The 22408-nt window shown below is 39.8% G+C and overlaps 3 protein-coding genes across 3 annotated transcripts; all 3 read right to left on the reverse strand.

The window, feature by feature from the left end:
* Positions 1-2783: 2783 nt before the first annotated feature.
* LOC112188793 (scarecrow-like protein 23) lies at positions 2784-4991 on the reverse strand. The gene has a single exon (XM_024328002.2). It carries the CDS (start codon positions 4344-4346, stop codon positions 3033-3035), a length of 1314 nt encoding a protein of 437 aa, XP_024183770.1. The 5' UTR covers positions 4347-4991; the 3' UTR covers positions 2784-3032.
* Positions 4992-8216: 3225 nt separating this feature from the next.
* Positions 8217-8915, reverse strand: LOC112190666 (60S ribosomal protein L27). The gene has a single exon (XM_024330140.2). It carries the CDS (start codon positions 8835-8837, stop codon positions 8430-8432), a length of 408 nt encoding a protein of 135 aa, XP_024185908.1. The 5' UTR covers positions 8838-8915; the 3' UTR covers positions 8217-8429.
* An 8840-nt stretch (positions 8916-17755) lies between these two features.
* On the reverse strand, positions 17756-18332 carry LOC112188277 (cysteine-rich and transmembrane domain-containing protein WIH1). The gene has a single exon (XM_024327367.2). It carries the CDS (start codon positions 18207-18209, stop codon positions 17988-17990), a length of 222 nt encoding a protein of 73 aa, XP_024183135.1. The 5' UTR covers positions 18210-18332; the 3' UTR covers positions 17756-17987.
* Between the last annotated feature and the right edge of the window lie 4076 nt (positions 18333-22408).

Raw genomic sequence — 22408 nt, forward strand, 5'->3', positions numbered from 1 at the left:
TTGAAACCAATTAAGACTTATATATATAACCTCTCATTTGCCATTTTCTCTATATGAACTTTTTTGGTTTTCTATTTTGAAATTTTTTATTTTCTATCTTTTTAGATTTTTTTTCCTTTCCTTTTTTGACAAAAAATGATTCACAAATCACAATTAAACGACGATCCAACGGTCGTACCCTCACAGATCACCTAGAGGATCATCTTTACCGATTTATACGATGATCCAACGGTCAGATCCTCACAGATCGCCCTTAGGTTCATCCTCTCAAAATTATACGAAGATCCAACGGTCGGATCACCTAGAGGATCATCTTTACCTATTTATACGATGATCCAACGGTCAGATCCTCACGAATTGCCCTTAGTTTCATCCTCGCAAAATTATATGACGATCCAACTGTCAGATCCTCACATATCACCTAGATGATCATCTTTACCGAATTATACGATAATCCAACGGTCAGATCCTCACGGATTACCCTTATGTTCATCCTATCAAAAGTATATGAAGATCCAACGGTTGGATCGTCCCGGTTCGCCCTTAGAATCATCCTCACAAAATTATATGACTATCCAACGGTCGGATCCTCACGGATCGCCTTTTGAATCATCATTGCACAATTATACGAAGATCCAACGGTTGGATAGTCCCAGATCGCCTTTAGAATCACCCTCACAAAATTATACGACGATCCAACGGTCGAATCCTCACGGATCTCCTTTTGAATCGTCTTTTTCCAATTATACGAAGATCCAACTGTCGGATCCTCATGGGGAATAAGAAAAATTATAAAAATGCCCTGGTTAAAAAAAAAAAAAAAAAAAAAAAAAAGGAACCCGTATGGGTAATGGGAAATGACGGGCGGATTTTGAGCGTGCGGGTTATGGGTTTAAATGCCAGGCCTACTTCTGATAAAGTGTTACTGAACAAAAAGCATTTTCATTTGAAATTGTTTTTGTAATTAGAACCTCAGATGTAATCTCTCGCTCAGGTGGTTCTAAAAATATTGGTCATGTCACTGTTCCTATGGTTGAAGGAAGAGCTCTGAGTAAGAGATGGCCTATTTTATGCTTTGGAGAATAATTTTTCCAAAATCCAAGTTGAAGGCGACTCCAAACTTGTTATTGAATATATCAACAAGTGTGTAACACCCTGCAATCAAAAAATGATTATCATCAGCATCAAAAATATAGCTTCCAAGTTTGAAGACATGTCTTTTCACTACATCCTCTCAGAGAGAGAGAGAGAGAGAGAGAGAGAGAGAGAGAAGACAAGTGATTACCTCCAAAATTATCATAAGGGCGTTTTGCATTTCTAAAACCACCAAAAAGTACTTTTGATGCAGTTAATTTTTTTTTTTAAGTTATAGAAGAATACTTGCTCATTGGAAAATAATAGAAAAGTAATTCACATACTTTTGACAACAGTGTCATTGAACAAAAGTTATTCTTCTATAAGCAACTTTAGTTGAAATTTCATATCAAAAATAAAACTTCAATTGAAATTTGTTTGGTAACTAGAGATTCAGATGAAATCCCCCACTTAGCTAGTTCTAAAAATATCCACCAATAGAGGTAGAGCTCTAAGATACGACCTAATCTATATATGCTCTGGAGAAGAACTTTTTCTAAATTCCAAGTTGAAGGCAACTCCAAACTTGACATTGACAGGTATCAACCAGAAGTGTGAAACACCCTAGCATCTAAAAATGATTACTAACGACATCGAAGATGTGATTTTCAAGTTTGAAAATATCTCCTCTTTCACTACATCTTCTGATATGCAAATTTCATTGTCAATGCGATCACCTCGTTGGATCATGGTATTGGATCATGGTAATATGTCTGCCCAATTTTAGATCAATAGTCTCTCTCTCAATGTTTTACCCAGTTCATTTCGAATTGGAATTACGCAATACCGAGTATCAGAGAATTTTTTTTTTTTTTGTGAGATATAAATGAAAAAAGAAAAATTATGGATTGGAAATTGTTGCTAGTCTCTTTTTTTTTTTTTATCTGAACGGAAATGTGTAGCATGTGAAAGGAATGTCTAAGACTTTTAGCTTTGCCCTTTTATCAGTCAATTAACATTGGTGCTTAGGTTTGCATAAGTTTAGTCACCATCTTTGACCAAAAAAAAGTTATAGTCACCATCAAATATGAACAGAACAACAGATCATCTGGTACAGATGCCCTATTTCATTGCAAAGTAATGAGGAACTCTTTGTCTCTGAGAGTGGGATTGCTTGGGTAGAGAAGGAGCTGCAGGATGTCTAAACACCAGACATAATAGGATAAGCTTTCGTTTTCTTTAGTACAGCTACATGTGCACTCTTTTGTCTCCTCTGCTGGACTGACTATGCAACCATCCAAGCTACACCAAGCCAGCAAGTCACGCACTTGCTTCAATCCTCATCACTCTCATCTACACCTTCCAACTTACAGAGACTCGTGGAAAATTCGGAATATAGTTGATACACTCTCGAGTACTGTAGAATTTTCATAACTTGAAACATTGATGGTCTCTTCAATTTCCACGCTACAATGACAAAAACTGAAAAGAACTGAAAGATATGTGCTCAGTGTTTTCGTACCAGCTTAATATTAAGGTCTTTCCAAGTCTTCTTTATATTATCAGCACATCAAAGAGGACAAAATCTTCTTTCATTTTCTCTATTGAGTTCCATAATATTCTTCCATCTTTGATTGCTACTTCCCACCCAATCATGACATTGCCAAACTCGTCAATGAATTAAACAATTGCAACTAACTCAGAATGCATTTGATTCTCACTTGAATTTCATCATCTATAGAAAGATCCCATGAACTATGGACCTTTTCTCTTTTCTTTTAACATCAACAAAACTAACTACATGTTTTTTGAGTTTTTCTCCTTTCAAAGAATTACAACAAAGTGAAAACACAAAAGAGAAAGAAAAAAAAAAAATCCCTTTGCCCCATTTACCAACATGCTTGATGGATGGTATCGATTTCGATATCGAAATAATCGACTCTAGGGGTCAAAGTAATTCAATCGGACGGCTGCCAGGCCGAGGCGGTGAGCAAGGAAAGATCCTTCCAGCCCAACTTCAAGCACCCGTTCTCCTCCACCAATGTGTACCCTTTCCAAGGAAACATCCCAAGCAACAAGCCGGCCTGGGCGGCCGGGTTACCGCCAAGCGAAACGGGCCGAAACCCGACCCGCTTCAACTCCTCCCCCCACCTCTCCACCTTGATCTCCCCAGTCCTCTTGGGCCCCCCCACGGCCAGGATGTTCCTTATCTCACACCCGAACAGCTGCTGCTCCACCATATGCCTCTCTAGGCTGTCCACAGTCAACCCGTCCCCGAGCGCGTCGAACAACGCGCTGTAGTAATGCAACGCCTCCACGAACCTCCCCAGGAAGCTCCCGCTGTGGCTCAGGTCCTGCTCCACGATCGTGATCAGCTTCGGCCGGAGCAGGCTCAGCGACCTCAGCGTCGCCAGGTCGCTTCCGGTGACGTCGTAGAGGCAATGGTGCATCCAGTGCACCACCGTGGCCTCGCTCGGTCGGATTCCGAGTTGACTCAGCTCCGATATGCTTCCGATTTTGCCCTCCAGGGGCTGGAACTCGAAGGGCAGGCCGAGGGAGCTTGCGAAGTCGGCGAGCCGGCGGCCGGTGGACTCGAGGAGCTCGGTGGAGGATCCGAACCCGGTGATTCGCATTGACCGGATCTTCTTTGACCGGGAGGCCAGGATGTGGAACAATCCTGGCCACTGGAGGCCCTGCATTATATCCAGGTCGATGACGTGGACGTGATCCTCGCCGTCCAGGGCCTGGAAAATCGCCTGGTTCGCCGTGAAATGAGAGAATTTCACGAGCGGAGAGATGGAGTTGTACGCCTGCAGAGCATTGAAGATCCGCTGCGACTGCGCCACCGTTAGGGTTTTCGTCGTCAGAGGCGTGTACGTCCCCAAGCAGGAGCTGATCACGCGCGTCTGCAGCGCGTGGGCGAAATACGCGCCAACGCGCTCCGGCGAGGACCCGAACGGCGACGACAGCTCGGAGATCTCCGGGAGCAGGTCGCTCGCGTCGTGGAGATTGTCCATGGCCACGCCCTCGGCGCATTGTAGCAGAAGCCCCAAGAGTTTGAGCCCGGCCGACTCGCCCTCGGCCACCTGCTCGGCCGGCTCGGCGGTCGGCTCGCGCGAGAAACTCGGGCGCTTGTTGCTGAAGGAGGGGTCGTCGGCGGCGGAATCGGAGTCGTCGCGGTCGGCGCGCTTGGTCTTCATGGAGGAAGAAGACGAGGTAGGGTTTTTAGGGTTGGCGCCAATTGGGGATTGGGGTACTAAGCTCTGAAGCATGACTGGGTGAGGGGAGAGAGAGAGAGAGTAGGGACTCCACTTCCACCTCTGGATTCAGAGAGAGAGAGAATATAGAAGCGGAGGAAAGCTTCGAGCGGAAAGAGACAAATCAAAAGCCTGTACAGAGAGATTTGCAGAGATGGAGTGTGTCAGAGAAAGAGAGAGAAGAGAAGAAGAGAGGGAGTGGTTTGGGAATAGAGAAAGAAGGACAGAAAGTTTGATAACTTTTGAGCATTATTATTTGGTTCGTGTCAGTTGGCACGGCACGTGTGGGGGTTGTCGTCGTCTTCGTCGTCGTCGTCGTCAGGTTGGTGCGCTGCGTTTTGGGAGTTGTCGTTAAGTCCGTTGGTTGTGTTGGGGGTTTAGGGGGGAGGTGATTTGTATGGAATTAATATTTGGTTTAGGGATTTGTTTAATGGTCTAATTTGCATCATATTTGGATTCTCGGACTTTGTTTTGGGAAGATTTAATGGGGTGGGAGGCTTATCTTTGGGTGTTGACATTGATATGTGTTATTTTTTAATTAGTTGTATGCTCTAATCATGGAGGAGTGCACGATTATTTGAGTCTTGTTTGTATGAATGAATATCTAAATGGGGGCTTCCTTATTCCATTTCGAGAAATTGATTTTGTTACTGGTGTAAAACCCTACAATACTCTCAAACTCCATCTTCCTCTCAAGCTGTTGTTGTCTCGTATGTATCAGTGTGGTTAAGGTCTCTTTTCTCGGAAATGGGCTTCTGAGACGGACTTGTGCGGAGGATGTTTTGTTGCGGCGGTAGATCTGACTGAGATGTTTAGATGTTAGTTGATGTGGTGAAGCACTTGATTTTTTGCTCTATTGCGGATATTGTTGGGGTTGCTGATTGATCTCATGGGTTTGGTCTCAGCGAGTCAGCTCAATCTCACTGTAGATCGAGTGGTTAAGAGCTATTTAATGATTTGGCTATGTTTCTTTTGGGTTTGCTTCAGCATTTCTCTCTTTGATATGGGCGGCTAGCGTGGGTGGAGTTGCTGCCAACGATTCATAGGAACTGGTTGCCTAGGGTTTGCCTTATGTGATTCGGCCGTGTTAAAGGAGGTTCATCTTAACTACTTGTGGTACTCGAAACCAAATTCGGATGTGGGCTATAGTTCTAGTGCGATTCAGTTGGTGAAGGCAATGGCAAGGGACTAACAACTGTCACCAGGGTTTCCTTCATTTTTGGTTGGTTTGGCCTTTGGGGATTACCAAAGAAAAGATCTGGGACTAGAACATGGACCCTATAGCTTGTGCATCTGTAATTTTTCTGATTTCAGATTGTGCTATGTCGACCGACAGTGTGTGAAATTACTTAGATAGGCTTCTTTGTCGTTGTGTTCTAATGAGGTGAGTTGATATAAGTAACTGCATTCCATATTATAACAATTGACATTCTATCCCTTTTGAGAAAAGAGCAAAAAAAACTTCTTGTTTGTCATGTTACCATACTTTATAAAGGGTTGATCAAACCAAGTCATAACTTGCTATCTTTTCTAATTTGGAGAAACCAAGTACAAAATGAAACATATTTTTTCATTGACAAGTAGTGTTTTTCTATTTTTGGCCGGAGTTTGAATTCCTCTTGTAGCATAATACCGTTAATACGGCAGTCATCTAAATGCAGTTTCTTATGTAAAGAAAACTACCCGAGGGGTACTTGCCTTGTTGGCCTACACATAAGCTTTGGTTCTACCACCAATAATTCATACTTCTTTTCTTTATGCACAATCATTACTTAATTATTTTGCTGGCCGTCACGTTTCATTTTACAAAGACTTCAAGCTTATCAAGCAAAAGAGGGAATATGGTAGATATCCTAAACGAAAGTCATGCTTCAACTGGGCCGGTCACAGAAATTTGAAGTTTGGACTTTGGATGAGTTCCTCTTCTACACTGGAGTAGTCAATGCATCTAATCACCCATAAAAGTAGAAATGGAGGCCAATCCTCCAGTCAACCCCAAAGGCCTGCACATGCAAGAACCATATCCAAGGAACATGGAACAATGACCCCGTAACTTCAAAGAAGGGCTACCCCGTACCTAGGAGTTGAAACCTGAATCCTAGTACGGTTGTACAAGAGAGGAAAGTTTTTTATTATTATTATTATTATTTTAATTTTTGCATGCAAAGCAAAGATTTTTGGAAGTGGTATGGATTTTTGGAAGGTTTTTGTCATGAAACAGATAGGGACCAACTCAATGTAAAGCCTAGACATTCACTTTCCACATCCATACCACTTTTGACACCTACTGTGCTATAGACTAATCATGCGAGGTAAACTATTTCTCACTTCATTGTCTGTGATTGAGATCACAATCTTGGCCGAGTTTGTAGAACAGTAAAGTCACCAGCCCAGGCCTGCCCAGCCAAAACAATGTAGACAAAACCTCAAATCAACTATCTACCAACGATAAACATGAAATGAACCCACATCACCTTGCATTGTTAGAGGCCTTTTTCCTGGAAATGTTCCCCATCGAGGGTATAAAAATATACATGATGAATATCATGCCAGCATATTGAGATTTGACAAGGAACATGACAAACATCACAGACATAAAAACTGTTCAGACCACTATCAACAATCATCACATATTCAGGCACTTCCTAACATGAGATTCAAACAGAATTGACGTATGAAAAAAAAAAAAAAAAGAAGACCCACTTCCAAGAAAAAAAAAAGCCAAAAACAATTGGTTTCCAAAAACTCAATTTCAGACAATCCAATTTGACGGGAATCTCAAACCTATATGACTGACGAAACAGGAACCTCAGAGGGCAGTATTTGTGGCAACCCAGTTACAGATGACGTAGTGTCACATAACAATTCAACATTAATCTGCTATGTCTGTATCCAACCCTAATTCAACATTAATCTGCTATGTATCCAACCTAAAGATCCAACAAAAATTGACACAAATCACAGATAAGGCTGTACAGTATTAGCACAATCTCATACACATTGCTACATCTTTCAAGTTATAGAAATCGTCAGCCAATCAATAACAAGCTAGGTATATAACAATACCACATTGGTTACAAAAATAAATTGTGTCAAAAAATTTTGGGACTGGAGACATTTGTCATTCCGTACTGATGAAAAGAACTCAAATTGCCACAACTACAATCCGTTACAAATTCCAACACCAGAACCAGTTTCTAACCAAAATCCATTTCAGCCTAAAAAATCACAAACATTTCGAGACATAGCACCACTACCAGAAAGTCTAACACCAGTCAACCTAGTTAACCATTGGTGAGGAAGGTATGTCCATCTGTTTCATGTATGAGAAAGCTCTGGCCAATATAGTCAGTCTACAACCAGTAACCAGTCTTAACACATCCTGATAAATACTTAAACCCAAGCTCAGATTGACACTAAAACTGACTAACTTATGGAAAATTAAAGCCAAAATTTAGTCGGTATGAAAAGACTAGCAACAAAGGCACAAAGACTAAAATGTATTAGAACACCAACAAACATGCAGGTTTGGTAGGTCAAAGAAACCTAAATGCATGAACACTCTACAAAACCCTAAACCTCAATTTACTAGCAATGCACAACAGTTACCACCAAGGCTGATTCATTACTGAACATAATTTTGAAATGCCTAAACCACACAACCCATTTCATATAACAAAAATGACACGAACACAATGCATAAAACTCTTATGAAAAAAGAAATATCACATTGATATCTCAAGACATTCGCAGATCCTGCTCTTCTAATAACCACAAATCCACACACCCCACTTCTCTAAAACCCTAAACCTATGAACAACACATTCATAGAGCAAATCGAGAGATATCAACCACATTCATAAACAGATCAAGCAACACAATGGGAATCTAGAACCGCAATTAAATTAAACAAAATCAGATGTGCCGAAATATAGAATATTTAAAGTGCGAACAAAACTAAATTAAACTAAACATTGTTTAGAAACCCCATCATAATAATAGTCTTCCACACAGGTTCTATTTCAAAAACAGTAAATACCAAAATCAACTGGAAGAAAAAGCCATAAACCATTTTCCAGAGAGACGACGCCGTTCTGCTCAGAACCTGAGCTTGGTGAAGAACCACCTGTTCTTTCCGGTCTTGAACCTCTCCTCAAACCTCTTCTTGGTCTCCTTCAAAGCCGTGACCTTCTTGTCCTTGCTGGAGAGCACGTCGGGGGTGACGACCTCCTTGAGATCCACGTCGAGGGTGTAGCGCGTGGGCATCAGATGCTGGTAGTTGACGAGCTTGACGAAGGGCTTCACCCTCGACTTCTTGGCGGTCTTCTTGGCCGAGTCCTTGCGGATCACCTTGCTCGGGTACTTCTTGATTCCGGCGACCAGGCAGTGGCCGTAGGCGCGGTCGCGAGTGCCGTCGTCGAAGGCCTTGACGATGACGCCCTTGCGCCCGGCGTAGCGGCCCTGGAGGAGGATCACGGCCTTGTTTGGCTTCAAAAACTTCACCATGGCGGCGGCGCTGTTCTTCTCTCTCGCTTAGCTCTCGAAGCTCTCGCTTGGTTTCGGCAAGTGTGGCCAAGAAAACCTAAGTGAAAGAAATATATAGTAGTGGGAGGCGGAGTGAAACCCTAGTTGTTGGTGGGCTGGGCTTCTGTTTTTTTCATTTAAACTTTGCTCTTGGGCTGGGTCGCATTACCAATCATTTTTGTTAAGAGGTCCAACAAAAATTAAAGAGAAAATTGTTGGTAAAATGTTTTATTGTTTTATACTAATCATAACACCAAAATGATAAAGGCCCAATGGGGTAAACGATTCATCATTAGCCATCTTATTATTATGGGCATGTGGTCATCCTTAGATGAGTAAAGAGGAGTATATTGAGTCTGGTCGGCCCAAATACTGCATGAGCCCGATCCTCTTAAAGTCGGCCCGTTTCATTTACATTCTTTTTTGTTCAATAATATATGTAAAATACATAAAGAAAAAAAAAGATAAAAAAATCGTGTGTAATAATTCTAAATTTTAAATTACAGAAAACTTAATGAACTCATTTTAAAAATATAAAAAAACGGAAGTAATTTTCAAAAGTACCTCTGTATGATTATCAAGGTATATGTGTAGACGAATATGAAATATTATTATGGTAGACCTGACCTTAGTGACCTAACATTTATTTTTTTTATTAAAGAAAAGAAGAATTACAACAAAGAACCTATTTCACAACTTATAGCTAGACTATTAAAGTAATGAGCATGACAAGTTTGAAGGGGCTAGTATTAGCAATAGCATCGGTAAGAAAGTTGACTTTTCCATTGATGTGTCTGATCTGGAAACTATGAAGTTGGTTTGCCAGCCAAATTATATCTTTGAGCCTAAAACAACATTAATCATGAGAATTCATATATGGCATACTTTTAACGTATGAGATAAAGTTACAATGAGACCTAGCAGAGGTTCGGAGAGCGCAACCCTTGGGCATGGCCTCTATGCACCTATCTGCATTCTTGATAGAGTACTATTTCGATATCTGCATTGGTGTCACCTTAAACCAAGTCTGACTCTTGCCATGTCTTCTCTTTCGCAGATTTCCACAACACCATCGCGGCTAGTTGGCATGCATGTGTTCTCCTGATTGGATGGTCTCTTGATGTGAAGGTCTACCAATACCCATCGAGGACATTGTTTTGTGGTGGTTCGTCTAGGTCAAGGCGAGCGCGTCTCGAATGTAGATGTGTGCTAATAGAATTACAGGCAGATTTGGTTGGATCGCAGCGCTTGCATCTGGAGAGATGGTGTTTGTCCAAGTAGGGACATGTTTTGATTGAGTCTTTTCTTCACGGATGGCACACTCGTGGCACGAGCGCCTTCATGCTAATGGGCGACAAATGACGGACTGATGGCTAACCCAGTATGAGTTGGCGACGGAAAGTAGTGGGGAGGATATATATATGCGAAGGTGGTGAATTGTTAGTCTGATTTATCAGAGGTTCATAATTCTTCCCGGGGAATGACGCCGGTGGCTTCATTCTAGCTGGGTTGACCGGTGATACGGGCGTCATAGTTTCAAGTTCTATGGCCCCTCGTCACCAACAAATCTTGAGGCACGGTGTCGAGTTGGTGCGGTGACGGTGGCAAGGGCAAACGCTTTTTTGGATTGTTGCTAAGGGAAATCCTCATTGAGCTTGGACTCTGATGTGTGTTATTCATATATATTTGGGTTTGGGCCTTTTTGGATGGTTCAGGGATGTAACTACGCTCGATAAGTCTTGGATCTGGATTTGGGATTATGATGGATTTTCTGTGAAAATTTGGGATCCAAAATCATTTTCTTTTTGGTATCTAATTAACTACGTTTTATTCGGATCAATACCCATGAGAAACTGCAAGGCTTATAAGCAAGAGTTGTCAACGAGTCTAATGATGGATTATGCGAGAAAAAAGATTTATTGTCAGTCTCTCATTAGTTTACTCCCCCTCCCGAGCTTCACTCTATACGTGGAGTGATATTGCGTTTAGCGGTGTCTCGACCCTACAGGTGTGAGTTATTGTAATATCAATTTTGTTTATTGAGCAAAATGTAAGCTATTTCCACCAAAGAATAATTATGTTGGAGGAAAATGCTTTAAATATTCAAGCAAGTAATAATGAACTCTGTTAATGATGTTAATGATATAGATTAACAAATTATTTAATCATTTGATTAGGTAATTATCTGATAACAATGAAACAAGGGTGACATTAGCCTGTCAACACCCAACAACTGCCACTCATAAAGTAGGTACATGATAATATGAACAATCATTTTACCTAGTTTCCAGATTCTATATATAAATAAGCAAATAGCCAAAACTTCGCGAAGGAGATTAGTATTAATGTAAGCCATAAGAAGATATTTCCTCTAATATATTGAAGTCACCAATACAAAAATTGGAATATATGCAAATATCAACTAGACCCCTCGGATACAAGCTCAATCATGCAAACAGATCATTATTTTTAAGGGAATGTGGTATTAGTCGAAGAAAAAAGTGATTAGACCATTTTATAATTGTTGTTAATAAAAGTAATGATTATAAATATCAAAAGTGGAGATCATTTTATGTTATTTGCACCGTCGTTGTATAAAATAATTTCCATAATTTAAGTTAATTTGTCAATCACCCGTGCTCTGTTGCTTTGGTTTTAGTCTTACCTAGTCATTTTCATCATTTGATAATGTAAATAATTTTTTGATCGAATCATAGTCTCACTCTCACCTAATGTTTGAAAATGAGATCACTTAATTAAAACCCACACCGTACATGATAATCCACAGTCGGAAAAGTTGCCGGAAAACAACAGCGTTCTCGTATTATTCGGAAATCCTACCATATGCACAATAAACAAATCAACCTTAAATTATCGTACAAGACTATGATTGGATAATATCAATCAACAAAGTTTGATTGAGTATCCAACATACATGGTCCTTGATATTTCCCTAAATCAAAAACTACGAGAGAAGAAGAAACACAAATCAAATACAAATGGAAATCAGATGCATCCATGGATTAATATAAAGCCTTCAAAAGCAAGCATCCAACATACAACAGCAACACAAGGCGGCACAGCAACCCTTCCAGAAGCCATCGCCCTTCGGCTTGGTTTCGACACGACCGTCGCTCCCGGGCAAGTCGGAGCCGTTTCTCATAGTGGGATAGCCTGCAGGAGGCGGCGCCTGGACGTAAGGTCCCTGTTGAGAAGCCGGAGCGGTGTACACAGCTGCGGAGTTAGGACTTGAACTCATGATGATAGATGATATGAACTTCGAAAGGATTGATCCGGTAGGGTAGGATTAGCTAGAAATATATTTGCTTGCAGAGAAAAGAAGGGATAGAAGAAGCAGCGTTTAGGGTTGTTGAGTAGATGATATAGATGATGAGGAAGAGAGGAGACTCAGATTATATATAGAGATGAGAATGGTGGAGTGGTTGTTTCTTAGAAGATGGTGGGTTTTCTGCGGCGGGCTCAATGTCGCGTGGGGTAAGTAGGGCAGTTTTAAGCAGACGACAATCTAACGCCATAGCTATTACTAGTCAAAAGCTTACGATGCAATTTATTGAGCAAAAAATATTATTTGTCAATTATTTTAGATATGTGGCACGAGACCTCCAAGATGTCAACACGTGTGTTTTTTTCTAGATATGTGGCTTCTATGAAGATCTCTGATCAAATCCAAAAATTTGTCAAGTTAATATGTTAAAGAGAAAATTACAATTTGCATATTTCAATGTTTCTTTAGTTTTAAGACTACCAACTAATTTTTTCTCTCATAAAGCCACTAAATTTAAAATGGTGTTATATTTTGGATATAAAAACCAACATATTTATATAAATGCCACTAGAGCAAGAAATAAACAACCATTCTCTCTCTCCCCTCTGGCAAGGTCTCCAGTCAACTCCGGCAGACCTCCGGCCAACTCCGGTGGGTCTCCGACCGACCTCTGGCCAACTTCCGGTGACCACAAAATCTACTGTCATTAACACCAAAAGCTACTCTGGTGAAATTTCCGGCAACCTCTAGCAAGGTCACAAAAACTACTATCACCAATAACAAAAGCTACTTTCACTAATAAAAGCTGATGTCACTAGCAACAAAAACTAATCTGGTGAAATTTCCGGTAATCTCCGACGAGGTAACAAAAGTACTATCACAAGCAACAAAATCTACTATCACCAACAAAAACTACGCTCTCCAAAACCAAGAGCTACTATCCCTACCAATAAAAGCTACTATCACCAATACCAAAACCTACTATCACAAGCAACAAATGCTACTGTCACCCACACTAAAAAAACTACTCTCACTAGTAACAATAACACTCTCACTATCACCAAAGGTTACTCTTTCTGGTCGCCAAAAGAAATAACCAAGCAGAACAAAAATTGCTACCAAGTAGAACAAAAGCTACTCCAAGAGATTGAGAAAACTGTTCTCAAAGACTAACAAAGCTATGGAAATGTAAATAATCTACCTAAGATAAAAATGCAACTGCAATTGATAAATAAAAACACATTCAATAATACGAAAAGTATGCAGGTAAAAAGATAAAAACACATTAAATAAACACATTCAATAATGCTACTGCAATTGATAAATAAAAACAATGATATAACTAAGTAAAAAACTACTTACATAGTTGTAAAAAGCAACTACCATAGTTGTGAAAATCTATTACAATAGTTGTACAAAGCTACTGTCAATGTTGTAATGCTACGAACAATGGTGAGAGGATTACTCAAGTACCTCACTTCTTGCTCTCTCTCCATCGCCGAAAAATGGCAGCAACAACAACTCCGCCGCCTCAACATCCATGAATACCAGGTCTCTCCCTCTCTGTCTCTCTGTCTCTGTCTCTCTGTCTCTGTCTCTGTCTCTGTCTCTGTCTCTGTCTCTCTCTCTCTCTCTCTCTCTCTCTCTCTCTCTCTCTCTCTCTCTCTCTCTCTCTCTCTCTCTCTCTCTCTCTCTCTCTCTCTCTCTCTCTCTCTCTCTCTCTCTCGTGCTTTGACTCTCATATCTAGCCGATCTGATACTGCTTTGACCCGCGCTTGCATACCAGATATTGTGGACGACAAGGATGACAATCTGGTCACGACGGAAGATGGAGGAGACTCTGACCTTGGTCGATGAAGCCATTCCCTTCGGTGACTGATTTGATTTCTCCGATCTACTTTGAATCGGAGTCGAGATCGGAGAAAACGCGGAAGAAAGGTGAGGAGATGGTGAAACGATGCCGTCTCGTTTCTCTCAAATCTGCAACAAGGCTTGTCTCTACGTCGATATCATCCGGCTAGTGCTGCGCTTTACTACGCGATAGTCGATTGTTGCTGGGGGAGAGCTTCTGACGTCAAAGAGATTATTCATTAGTGAGAAGCGAACGAGCTTGTCGGAGGGAGGGCGGGAGGGAGAGAGAGAGAGAGGGAGAGAGAGAGAGAGAGAGAGAGAGAGAGAGAGAGAGAGAGAGAGAGAGAGAGAGAGAGAGAGAGAGAGAGAGAGAGAGAGAGAGAGAGAGAGAGAGAGAGAGAGAGAGAGAGAGCAAAATCTAATTCTCATTTCGAGACAGATATTTTGATCTAATTTGGGGCTAAGGGCAAAATTGGTATAGTAAAATAAAAATCTACTGTGTTGTAGCCGCAAGTGGCCCTATGTTTACAAAAAAAATTAAGTGGCCTTATGTTTAATTAAAGTTTCAGAATGACACTTGTGTGTAATTTTCTATGTGTTAAATTGAGACTGATTTTGTTTATTTGATTCATGTAAAAGTAAAAATGGATTGGAATTGGTCTACTCATTTCATTCATAACCCCTTTATATAGGGATAGGATTACAACGGAAATAACAATTACATTGATGATACTAAATGCTGATTGAGCTGTGATTTGTAATTGCTTGATTCCATCTTCGTCTGTTTCTTTGACGAAGGCACATAATGTGCTTTTCCTTTAACAATTCGTAATTTTTTTTATTTGTTCATTATTCTCTTGCACCGTTGTTTCAATATTATCATTATTTTTTATATTGTGTCTTTTTCAGTGTAATTGGTTGTTTAAAATGTTATATGGACTTTATTTGAAAAATAATAATTGTTATAAGATATTTTGACAAATGAAATTCATTATGTTATTAAGAACGATGTAACTTATGAATTATTTGTTGATGGATAAACTAATAAAATTCTCAACAAGAATTAGCTAATCCACTAGAGATGCTATCGTGTTGTTAACCTTCTAAGTCATTATTTATTTTTATATATTGATACAATATGCCTCGCATTATTTATTGCATTGAACCTACGAGTCATTGAAAAATATCTGTATCTAATCTACTTTCCTAGATCGCAGCTCTATCCAATGTTCATCATACAAGCAGCCGCTAGAATGGGCATGCAAGAAAGACCAAGTCAAATTGTCAAAAATCATTGTGGGAATCAATTACCTACAATTTTTTTATCAGTTAAGTATGAGATAATTCTATTTACTGACTCATTTTATGAACGTGAAAATCGTTAGGCTTGGGCACGGTTCAGTACGAGTCAGTTTGAAGCCCAACCCACATCAAAACCACATTAAACGGTTTGCCTGTTTCCCATACTGCAACCGCTTTTTTTTTTTGTCATGGTCCTGATTTTTCGATTGCACCGAAATCCGATTTGTTGAGGACCGGTTTCGGTTTGGGCCAGTTTCACTATTTGGCCTTAAAAGCCAAGCTCAATTACCAAATATCAAGGTTGAATTCCTTTTATATATATATATATAGAAAGATCAAGCCCATACTAGCTGCAAATGATCAGTCAATTTCCAACGTTTCAAAGTAGCTACAAAACTGCAAGTAAATACTACCCAAAAGAGAGAATTGCAGAAGCATTAAAATTAGAACCACTCATTTTAAAGTCTCAAATGCTCAAAGCCTCAAACAGTTTGAATCTGTAAAGAAAAAAAGTAAAGTACTCAAACGTATCAAACAACAAAGCACTCAAACAGTTGAAATTAACTAACTATTAAAAACCAACAACTCAACAACAAAGTTTCATCAGATGCCAACAAGCAAAGTTTAACCAAAGTTCCATAGTTCCGGCCTTCCGGACAAGTTTAACACTTTAACCAACAGTAAAGTAAAAACAAGCAAGTTCAAATCTGCAGGTCTTCATTGTTCCGCCTCTTCAATGCTTTCTTGCTTCCACAACTCTCCAGCTTAATCCTCATCATCAGTAACCCCTTGATGTAACACAGAAAAGTGAGAAAACAATTAAAATAGATAGTTAAGTAGGAAAAATTAAAGTCAAACAGAAACTGAAACAAAAAGCTAAGTATGGAAACCTCACCATTCTCCATCTTTTCCAGCTCATTGTATAGATCCAATTCATCTTTAGTAGGCTCCTTATAAGCATTAAAGCATGCAGCCCTTAAACAGTCCCTCATGCAGACCAAAGCTTCAACCATTCTTGGAGTGAGAGATGACCTAAAAGGGTCAACGACCCTTTTGCCGAGGCTAAACGCAGATTCACTAGCAACTGTTGATCCAGGGATAACAAAGACATCATTGGCAACTTGGGAAAGTATGGGGTACCTCGGAGCATTGTCCTTCCACCAGGTAAGAACATCAAACTTGTTGTTGGACGGATCTTCTGAAGATTCTAGTAAGTACTTGTCCACCTCATTTTTTATCTCGATGACATCTTTTCTTGCCTCAGCAACTTGAATTTACGCAGATTCTGCTCATGGCTTTCCTCAACACCTTGTGCAGCACTTGAATCCTCCATTCTTGGATGAGTAGCATGCAATGAAGCCTCTACAGCTATTGGATCTTCTTTTCCATAATCAGTATACAGATGCATGAAGATGCTCTTCACTTCTTCAATCATCACTTCTTGCAGTGCCTTGTCTGATTGCAAATTTGGGAAAAAAATACTTAAGATACAATAACTTGAATCTTGGATCTATGAGAACAACAATCAGCAAAATCTTATTGAGGTCTTCAAGCTTCCCCCAATACTTATAGATTTTTTTTCATCGATGTCTCAATGCTCACCATGAGTGGATCAGCACAGTTTGTATACTTATCCAACTCTTGGATAATAGTACACATCCACAACAATGGTTCATTTGCAGTCACAGACTTAACATCACTGAATTTCAATGCAGCGTCGTAAAAAAATTTCAGAAATTTAACTAGCCTAGCTGCTTTATCGATCCAAATCAGCACCCCTTGGAGGCCCATCTCTTTTTTTCCCACCAATTTTCTCTTGAAAATACTCCTCAAACTGCTGATCATCATCCTCTAACCTCTCAAAAGTCTTCTTGTACTTAACTGCTACCTCTAACATGAAATAGGTGGAATTTCACCTTGTGCAGACATCCAAAGGAACAATTCCTCCTTGGTGTTCCACCTTCTCTTGCAGTGCACACTTCCTAAACTTATGAAGCCTTGCCGGGGATGATCTAAAATATTTCACACAGTTCCTAATCCCCTCAATTGACTCTTCTAGCTCATCCATTCCATCCCTCACAATGAGGTTCAGAATGTGGTAGTAGCAACGCAAATGTAAGAAACTGCCCCCCAACAACAATTCATGCCAATTTCCTATTTTCTCCTTCATATAATCAATGGCAACTTGATTCAGAGAGGCATTATCAACAACAATGCCAAAAACCTTCTCAATACCCCACTTAATCAAACAACTGTCGACTAGTTTCCCTATGGTCTTGCCCTTATGATTGGGAATCACACATAAATCTAAAAAATGGAGAATGGTGAGGTTTGGGCACGGCTCCAAATACTAATATTGAAGGTATGAATAGAAGCTCTGAAAAGATAAATGTGTTATCAAACACAAAGAAATTTGACCATAGAGAACAAACAAATTTCCACTGGAAAAAGAAAAACTAGATGAAATAAAACTGTAAAAGAAGAATTAATTGTTCACTCAAAATAATAAGATTGAAAGAATAATTATTGTACAAGAAGTCAAGAACAAATGGATTGCATAATCATTCAGTACAGTAAATGAGCATCCAATCCACATTGTCCTTCATTCGTCACATAATATACTGTAAATATATCACACATATCAAACTGGGTCTCTGAAGATGGGTCAAGAATCATCAAGCTCCATTAGATCTTCAAAAGCAAGCATCGAGCATACAACAGCAACACAAGGCAGCACAGCAGCCCTTCCAGAAGCCATCACCCTTGGACTTGGTTTCCACACGACCATGAATCTGGGGCAAATCGGAGTCGTCTCTCATGGTGGGATAGCCGGCAGGAGGCGGAGCCTGGACGTAAGGTCCCGGTTGCGAAGCCGGAGCAGTGTACGCTGCTGCGGAATTAGTGCTGGAACTCATGATGATAAGATGATATGATGTTCGAAAATAGTTGATCGGGTAGAGATGTGCGTGTTTGCTTGCCGAGAGAAGAGAAGGAATACAAGATTTGAGGTTTTATGGTAATTGAGTGTTTGAGTATATGAGAGAACTGATGGGATTATATAGGGATCAGAGACTTCATGGAGTGCATGTTTCCCAGAAGGTGGGTGGTGTGTTATACGCGGTCGGCTGTAACGCGTGGGTATAGCTTAACATAACCAGGGAAAACGAGTGTACGAGTCCCACCAGACTAAGATATAGCTTAGAAGGGAACGCAAGCCTAATTGTATACAGGCGCGTGTTATTGATTTACTTCTTTTAGAGGGCGTTTTGAGACTATTGAGTATGAAACCTCCTAGGATGTGTCATATTTTTTTTTCCTAGATTAATTAGGAACTTAATTGTGAGTCATTAAAAAATCTGTGTATCTAATGTTAGCCAACTTTCTGATATTCCTTTGGAACCTATATTCGTCCCGCACAAGTGGTGCCCATCGGAATGGGAATGAAGAAAGACTAGTCAAAAGCCACCGTGGGAATCAATAATCTATCTAGGTGGAAATTTATTGCTTATTCAAAGTAAAAGGTATGGAGAGATTTATTGAGGGTGGTGAAACTGTGAAAAGATTGATTGACATGAAAACCAACTGATTGTATTTTCCTTTTCTACGCATGAGCTACACCATGTATTGATGCTTTTTTCATTGTAATTGTTTAAGAGTTTGCACGTTTTGACAATTAATCATTTAAATATCATTGGCATCCTATTCTGTTATTTGCCCAGCAAATGGTGAATCTATTGAGCATATTTTTCTTCCTGCCCCTTAGCTGCATTAGTCTAGAAATTTATGTGAGAGGTTTGATATTTCTTTAATTCCCGGCCTGACTCTATTTTGGACTTGTTAAATTTCACCATTGCGAAGTCAACAATTGCGGGAGTTATGGATTGCATGGTTCTATTCAACTGTTCTAAGTATGATACTATGATGGTTCTATTTTGGTTTATTTGACAATTTAGAAACAAGGCCAGGTATGATGGTTATCTTTCCACGGCTCTTCAAGTTTGCCACTTAATTAACGGTATTATTAATGCTTCCGATCGATTTGCAATGGGTACTATGGTTAACACATCCCAAGTGCTTTGTATTACAAGATATTTGGGGTCTCATGCCAGCCGTGTTGTGCTCTGCATATAAACGAGGTTAATTGGCATGCTTCTCCATATGGTTGGATAAAGATAATTACCAATGGTGATCGGAAGAGTGCATCTAATCTTGCTGTCTATGGGGGTGTTTATAGGGATTATAAAGGCATATTATAGGTGGTTTTTGTTTTGAGCTTGATATTCCAAGTTTAGTAGCTGCAGAGGTTATTATAGTCATAAAAGCAATTGAATTGACTTGTTTAAGAGATTGAAAGCATATTTGGTTGGTGGTCGACTCAACTGTTGTTCTTAATTTTCTCCGTTCCCCACACTTGGTACCTTGGCAACTAAAGGTGGAGTGGGAAAATTGTCTCCATTCGCTTCATCTCTTTGTAATAGAGATATTTTATGTCTCTGTTATTTGTGATTCTCACATGTGGTAAGTTTAACTGTTTAAGTGCTCACCGCAAGTTTGTATCCTTTTTCTTTCCTTCAATAAATTTTCCTCGTTTTTTAGAGGTTAAAAAAAAAACTATTGTTTAAATAAAAATACTATTGGCTACTATCTCATTTGTAAGATAGCTCTTTATATATGCAACTTTCAATTCATTAATATCATTGACATTTCTCCTAAAATAAAATGTCACAAATTGTTTTAATTAGCTAGCGCTTTTACATTAATTTGTTGGTTTTTGCTCAAAATTTTAGACTGTAATCTTTAATTTAATCTCTAAGATCTAAGTGCTCCAATGACATTTTTCTTAAAAGTGAAATAAGTCCTATTTATATGTCAACTGCAGAGCAGAGGATTTTGCTTGTTTGTGATAAATTAGCGCGCGGGAAATAAGAGTTTAAGAGTACTGAGGTTAATCATCTTTGTTTAATAGTGGAATCAGTCACATTCGTAAATGTACGTCGGCAATTATCGAACTATATAATTTCTGTATTATTCGTGTTTGTTATCTCATTTTAGTGATTTTGATTAATCCCGATCGACTTAGTATAAAAAAAATCCAATTTCCATGAGCACTTTTAGTTTAAACACATTATAGGATCAATAAATAATAAATGGAGTACGTGAAAATGAAAATATAAAGTGGTGATCATTATGTATTATCGGGAAATATCACATGAAGAAAAACATGTATTGTTAAACCTGAAACATTTGACAATAAACAAACTAATCCATCGCCAAGAACATGCCTATAGAAGAATAATTATTCTACAATCTACAAGAATAAGCAATTGGATAACCAATCAGTAAAGCTTGATTGGGTTATCCAGGGGACATATACTCCTTAATTAGACAGGAGACTGTAAATCAAAACAAATCACACGTATGAAACTGGGTCTAATCGATCAAGAGAATCAATCAAGAAAGCCCCATCCTCAAAATATTGGATCATCTCTAAAAGCAAGCATCCAACATACAACAGCAACAAAGAGCAGCACAGCAACCCTTCCAAAAGTCATCACCCTTCGACTTGGTCTCGACTGGACCGTGGCTTCGGGCCAACTGATCGTCTGTCATGGTGGGATAGCCGGCTGGAGGCGGCGCCTGGATGTAACGTCCCTGTTGGGAAGCCGGAGCGGGGTAAGCTGCTGCGGAGTTAGCACTTGAACTCATGATGATAGATGACACGATCTTCGAAAATAGTTGATCCGGTGGAGATGTACGGAAGAGTTTGGTTGCACAGATATACGGTATAAGAGGTTAGGGTTTGTTGAGAAGATGAGAGACCGAGCGAGGTGGATGAGATTATATAGATGGAATTCGTGGGTGTTTCTTAGAAGGTGGCGGTGAGTTTTAGGCAGGCGGCTGCGGACCGCGTTAGAGGAGGATATTATGAGGGACGGTTAGGACAAGGCATTTTGCACTCTTAACTCTTAGCTAAGAGAATAAAGTTTACAAGGCAAGAATGGTGATTAATTAAGAAATTAATTAATTTTTATATTAACAATGGTGATTAATTAATTAATTAATTAAATTTTATTTTAAAAGGGGCTGGTGCGTATGCTTTCAAGAGTCCTAATTAATGAAATCATAAAATACAAGGAGGGGGGCATAGAACCTGAACCCCAAATCATAATAAACATTAGGAGAACATCTTAAAATCTATGCACTCGAACATGCACAGATTAGCAAAGAGTACTCAACAACTGTCTACTCTATTTATTTTTACACAACGGTGACATACCGGGAAAATACTCTATTATATAGAAGCATCATTACAAATAGCACCAATTTTCCTATTATATTGCTGCACAAATTCAAATCAGGCGACACTCTGTTTCAATCTGTCACTAAGAGGTTAAATCTATTCTCGTTAGGCTAGATAAGGCACACTGAGTGAGAAGACTAGGACGAAGCCCACTGAACCTTACCATACGTTTGGTAAGAGATTATTGAAAATAGTAAACAACTTAACACTAGGAAAATAGAAAAACATAGAATTAAAGCAACTTCAGCCCAAATTCCATCAAAAATGGTAGATAGACCCCAACCCACTAGCCCAGTCCAAATCTGTCCAAGCATCCCCACTGTAGCACCCCCTTCCATTGGACTCCAACCACCATCACTCTCACCACCGTCGCCGGTAAATCCTCCTCCCAATCAGACTTTGTTAGACCAACCAAAGTCCAACCCATGCTTCCCTTCCCTATCTAGCCACCATACCAGATTAGATCAAAAACTAGATCTGATCCCTACAGTGGCAACCCATGCCATCAATAACACTGGATCCTTGCTGCATCCTTAACTCCACCTTACTCGATCCATCCATCACACTTGCCACCCACCTCGCAGCCAACCAACCCTTGCTAGCCACCGTAACCCCCCTTGACACCATCTTAGAAGAGAAGCTAGGACTCAAATCAGCAAAGACCCAACTCTACAAAAATTAAGGGAGCGGCGATCTAGAATAGAGTTCATCCAATTAAAATTTTATTGACCTTCAGTAAAACAATCAAATGCATTATTGATCTTTAATAACATGAATACTGACCCTTAGTAAGCAACGCTGGCCATGGCCTCA

Source organism: Rosa chinensis, chromosome 2 (genome assembly GCF_002994745.2).
Source record: "Rosa chinensis cultivar Old Blush chromosome 2, RchiOBHm-V2, whole genome shotgun sequence".
In the NCBI taxonomy this organism is placed as follows: Eukaryota; Viridiplantae; Streptophyta; class Magnoliopsida; order Rosales; family Rosaceae; genus Rosa; species Rosa chinensis.

What these genes read in the sequence shown, in the direction of transcription:
- LOC112190666 (XM_024330140.2), bottom strand. Translation starts at nt 8,837, where the DNA reads ATGGTGAAGTTTTTGAAGCCAAACAAGGCCGTGATCCTCCTCCAGGGC.
- LOC112188793 (XM_024328002.2), bottom strand. Translation starts at nt 4,346, where the DNA reads ATGCTTCAGAGCTTAGTACCCCAATCCCCAATTGGCGCCAACCCTAAA.
- LOC112188277 (XM_024327367.2), bottom strand. Translation starts at nt 18,209, where the DNA reads ATGAGTTCCAGCACTAATTCCGCAGCAGCGTACACTGCTCCGGCTTCG.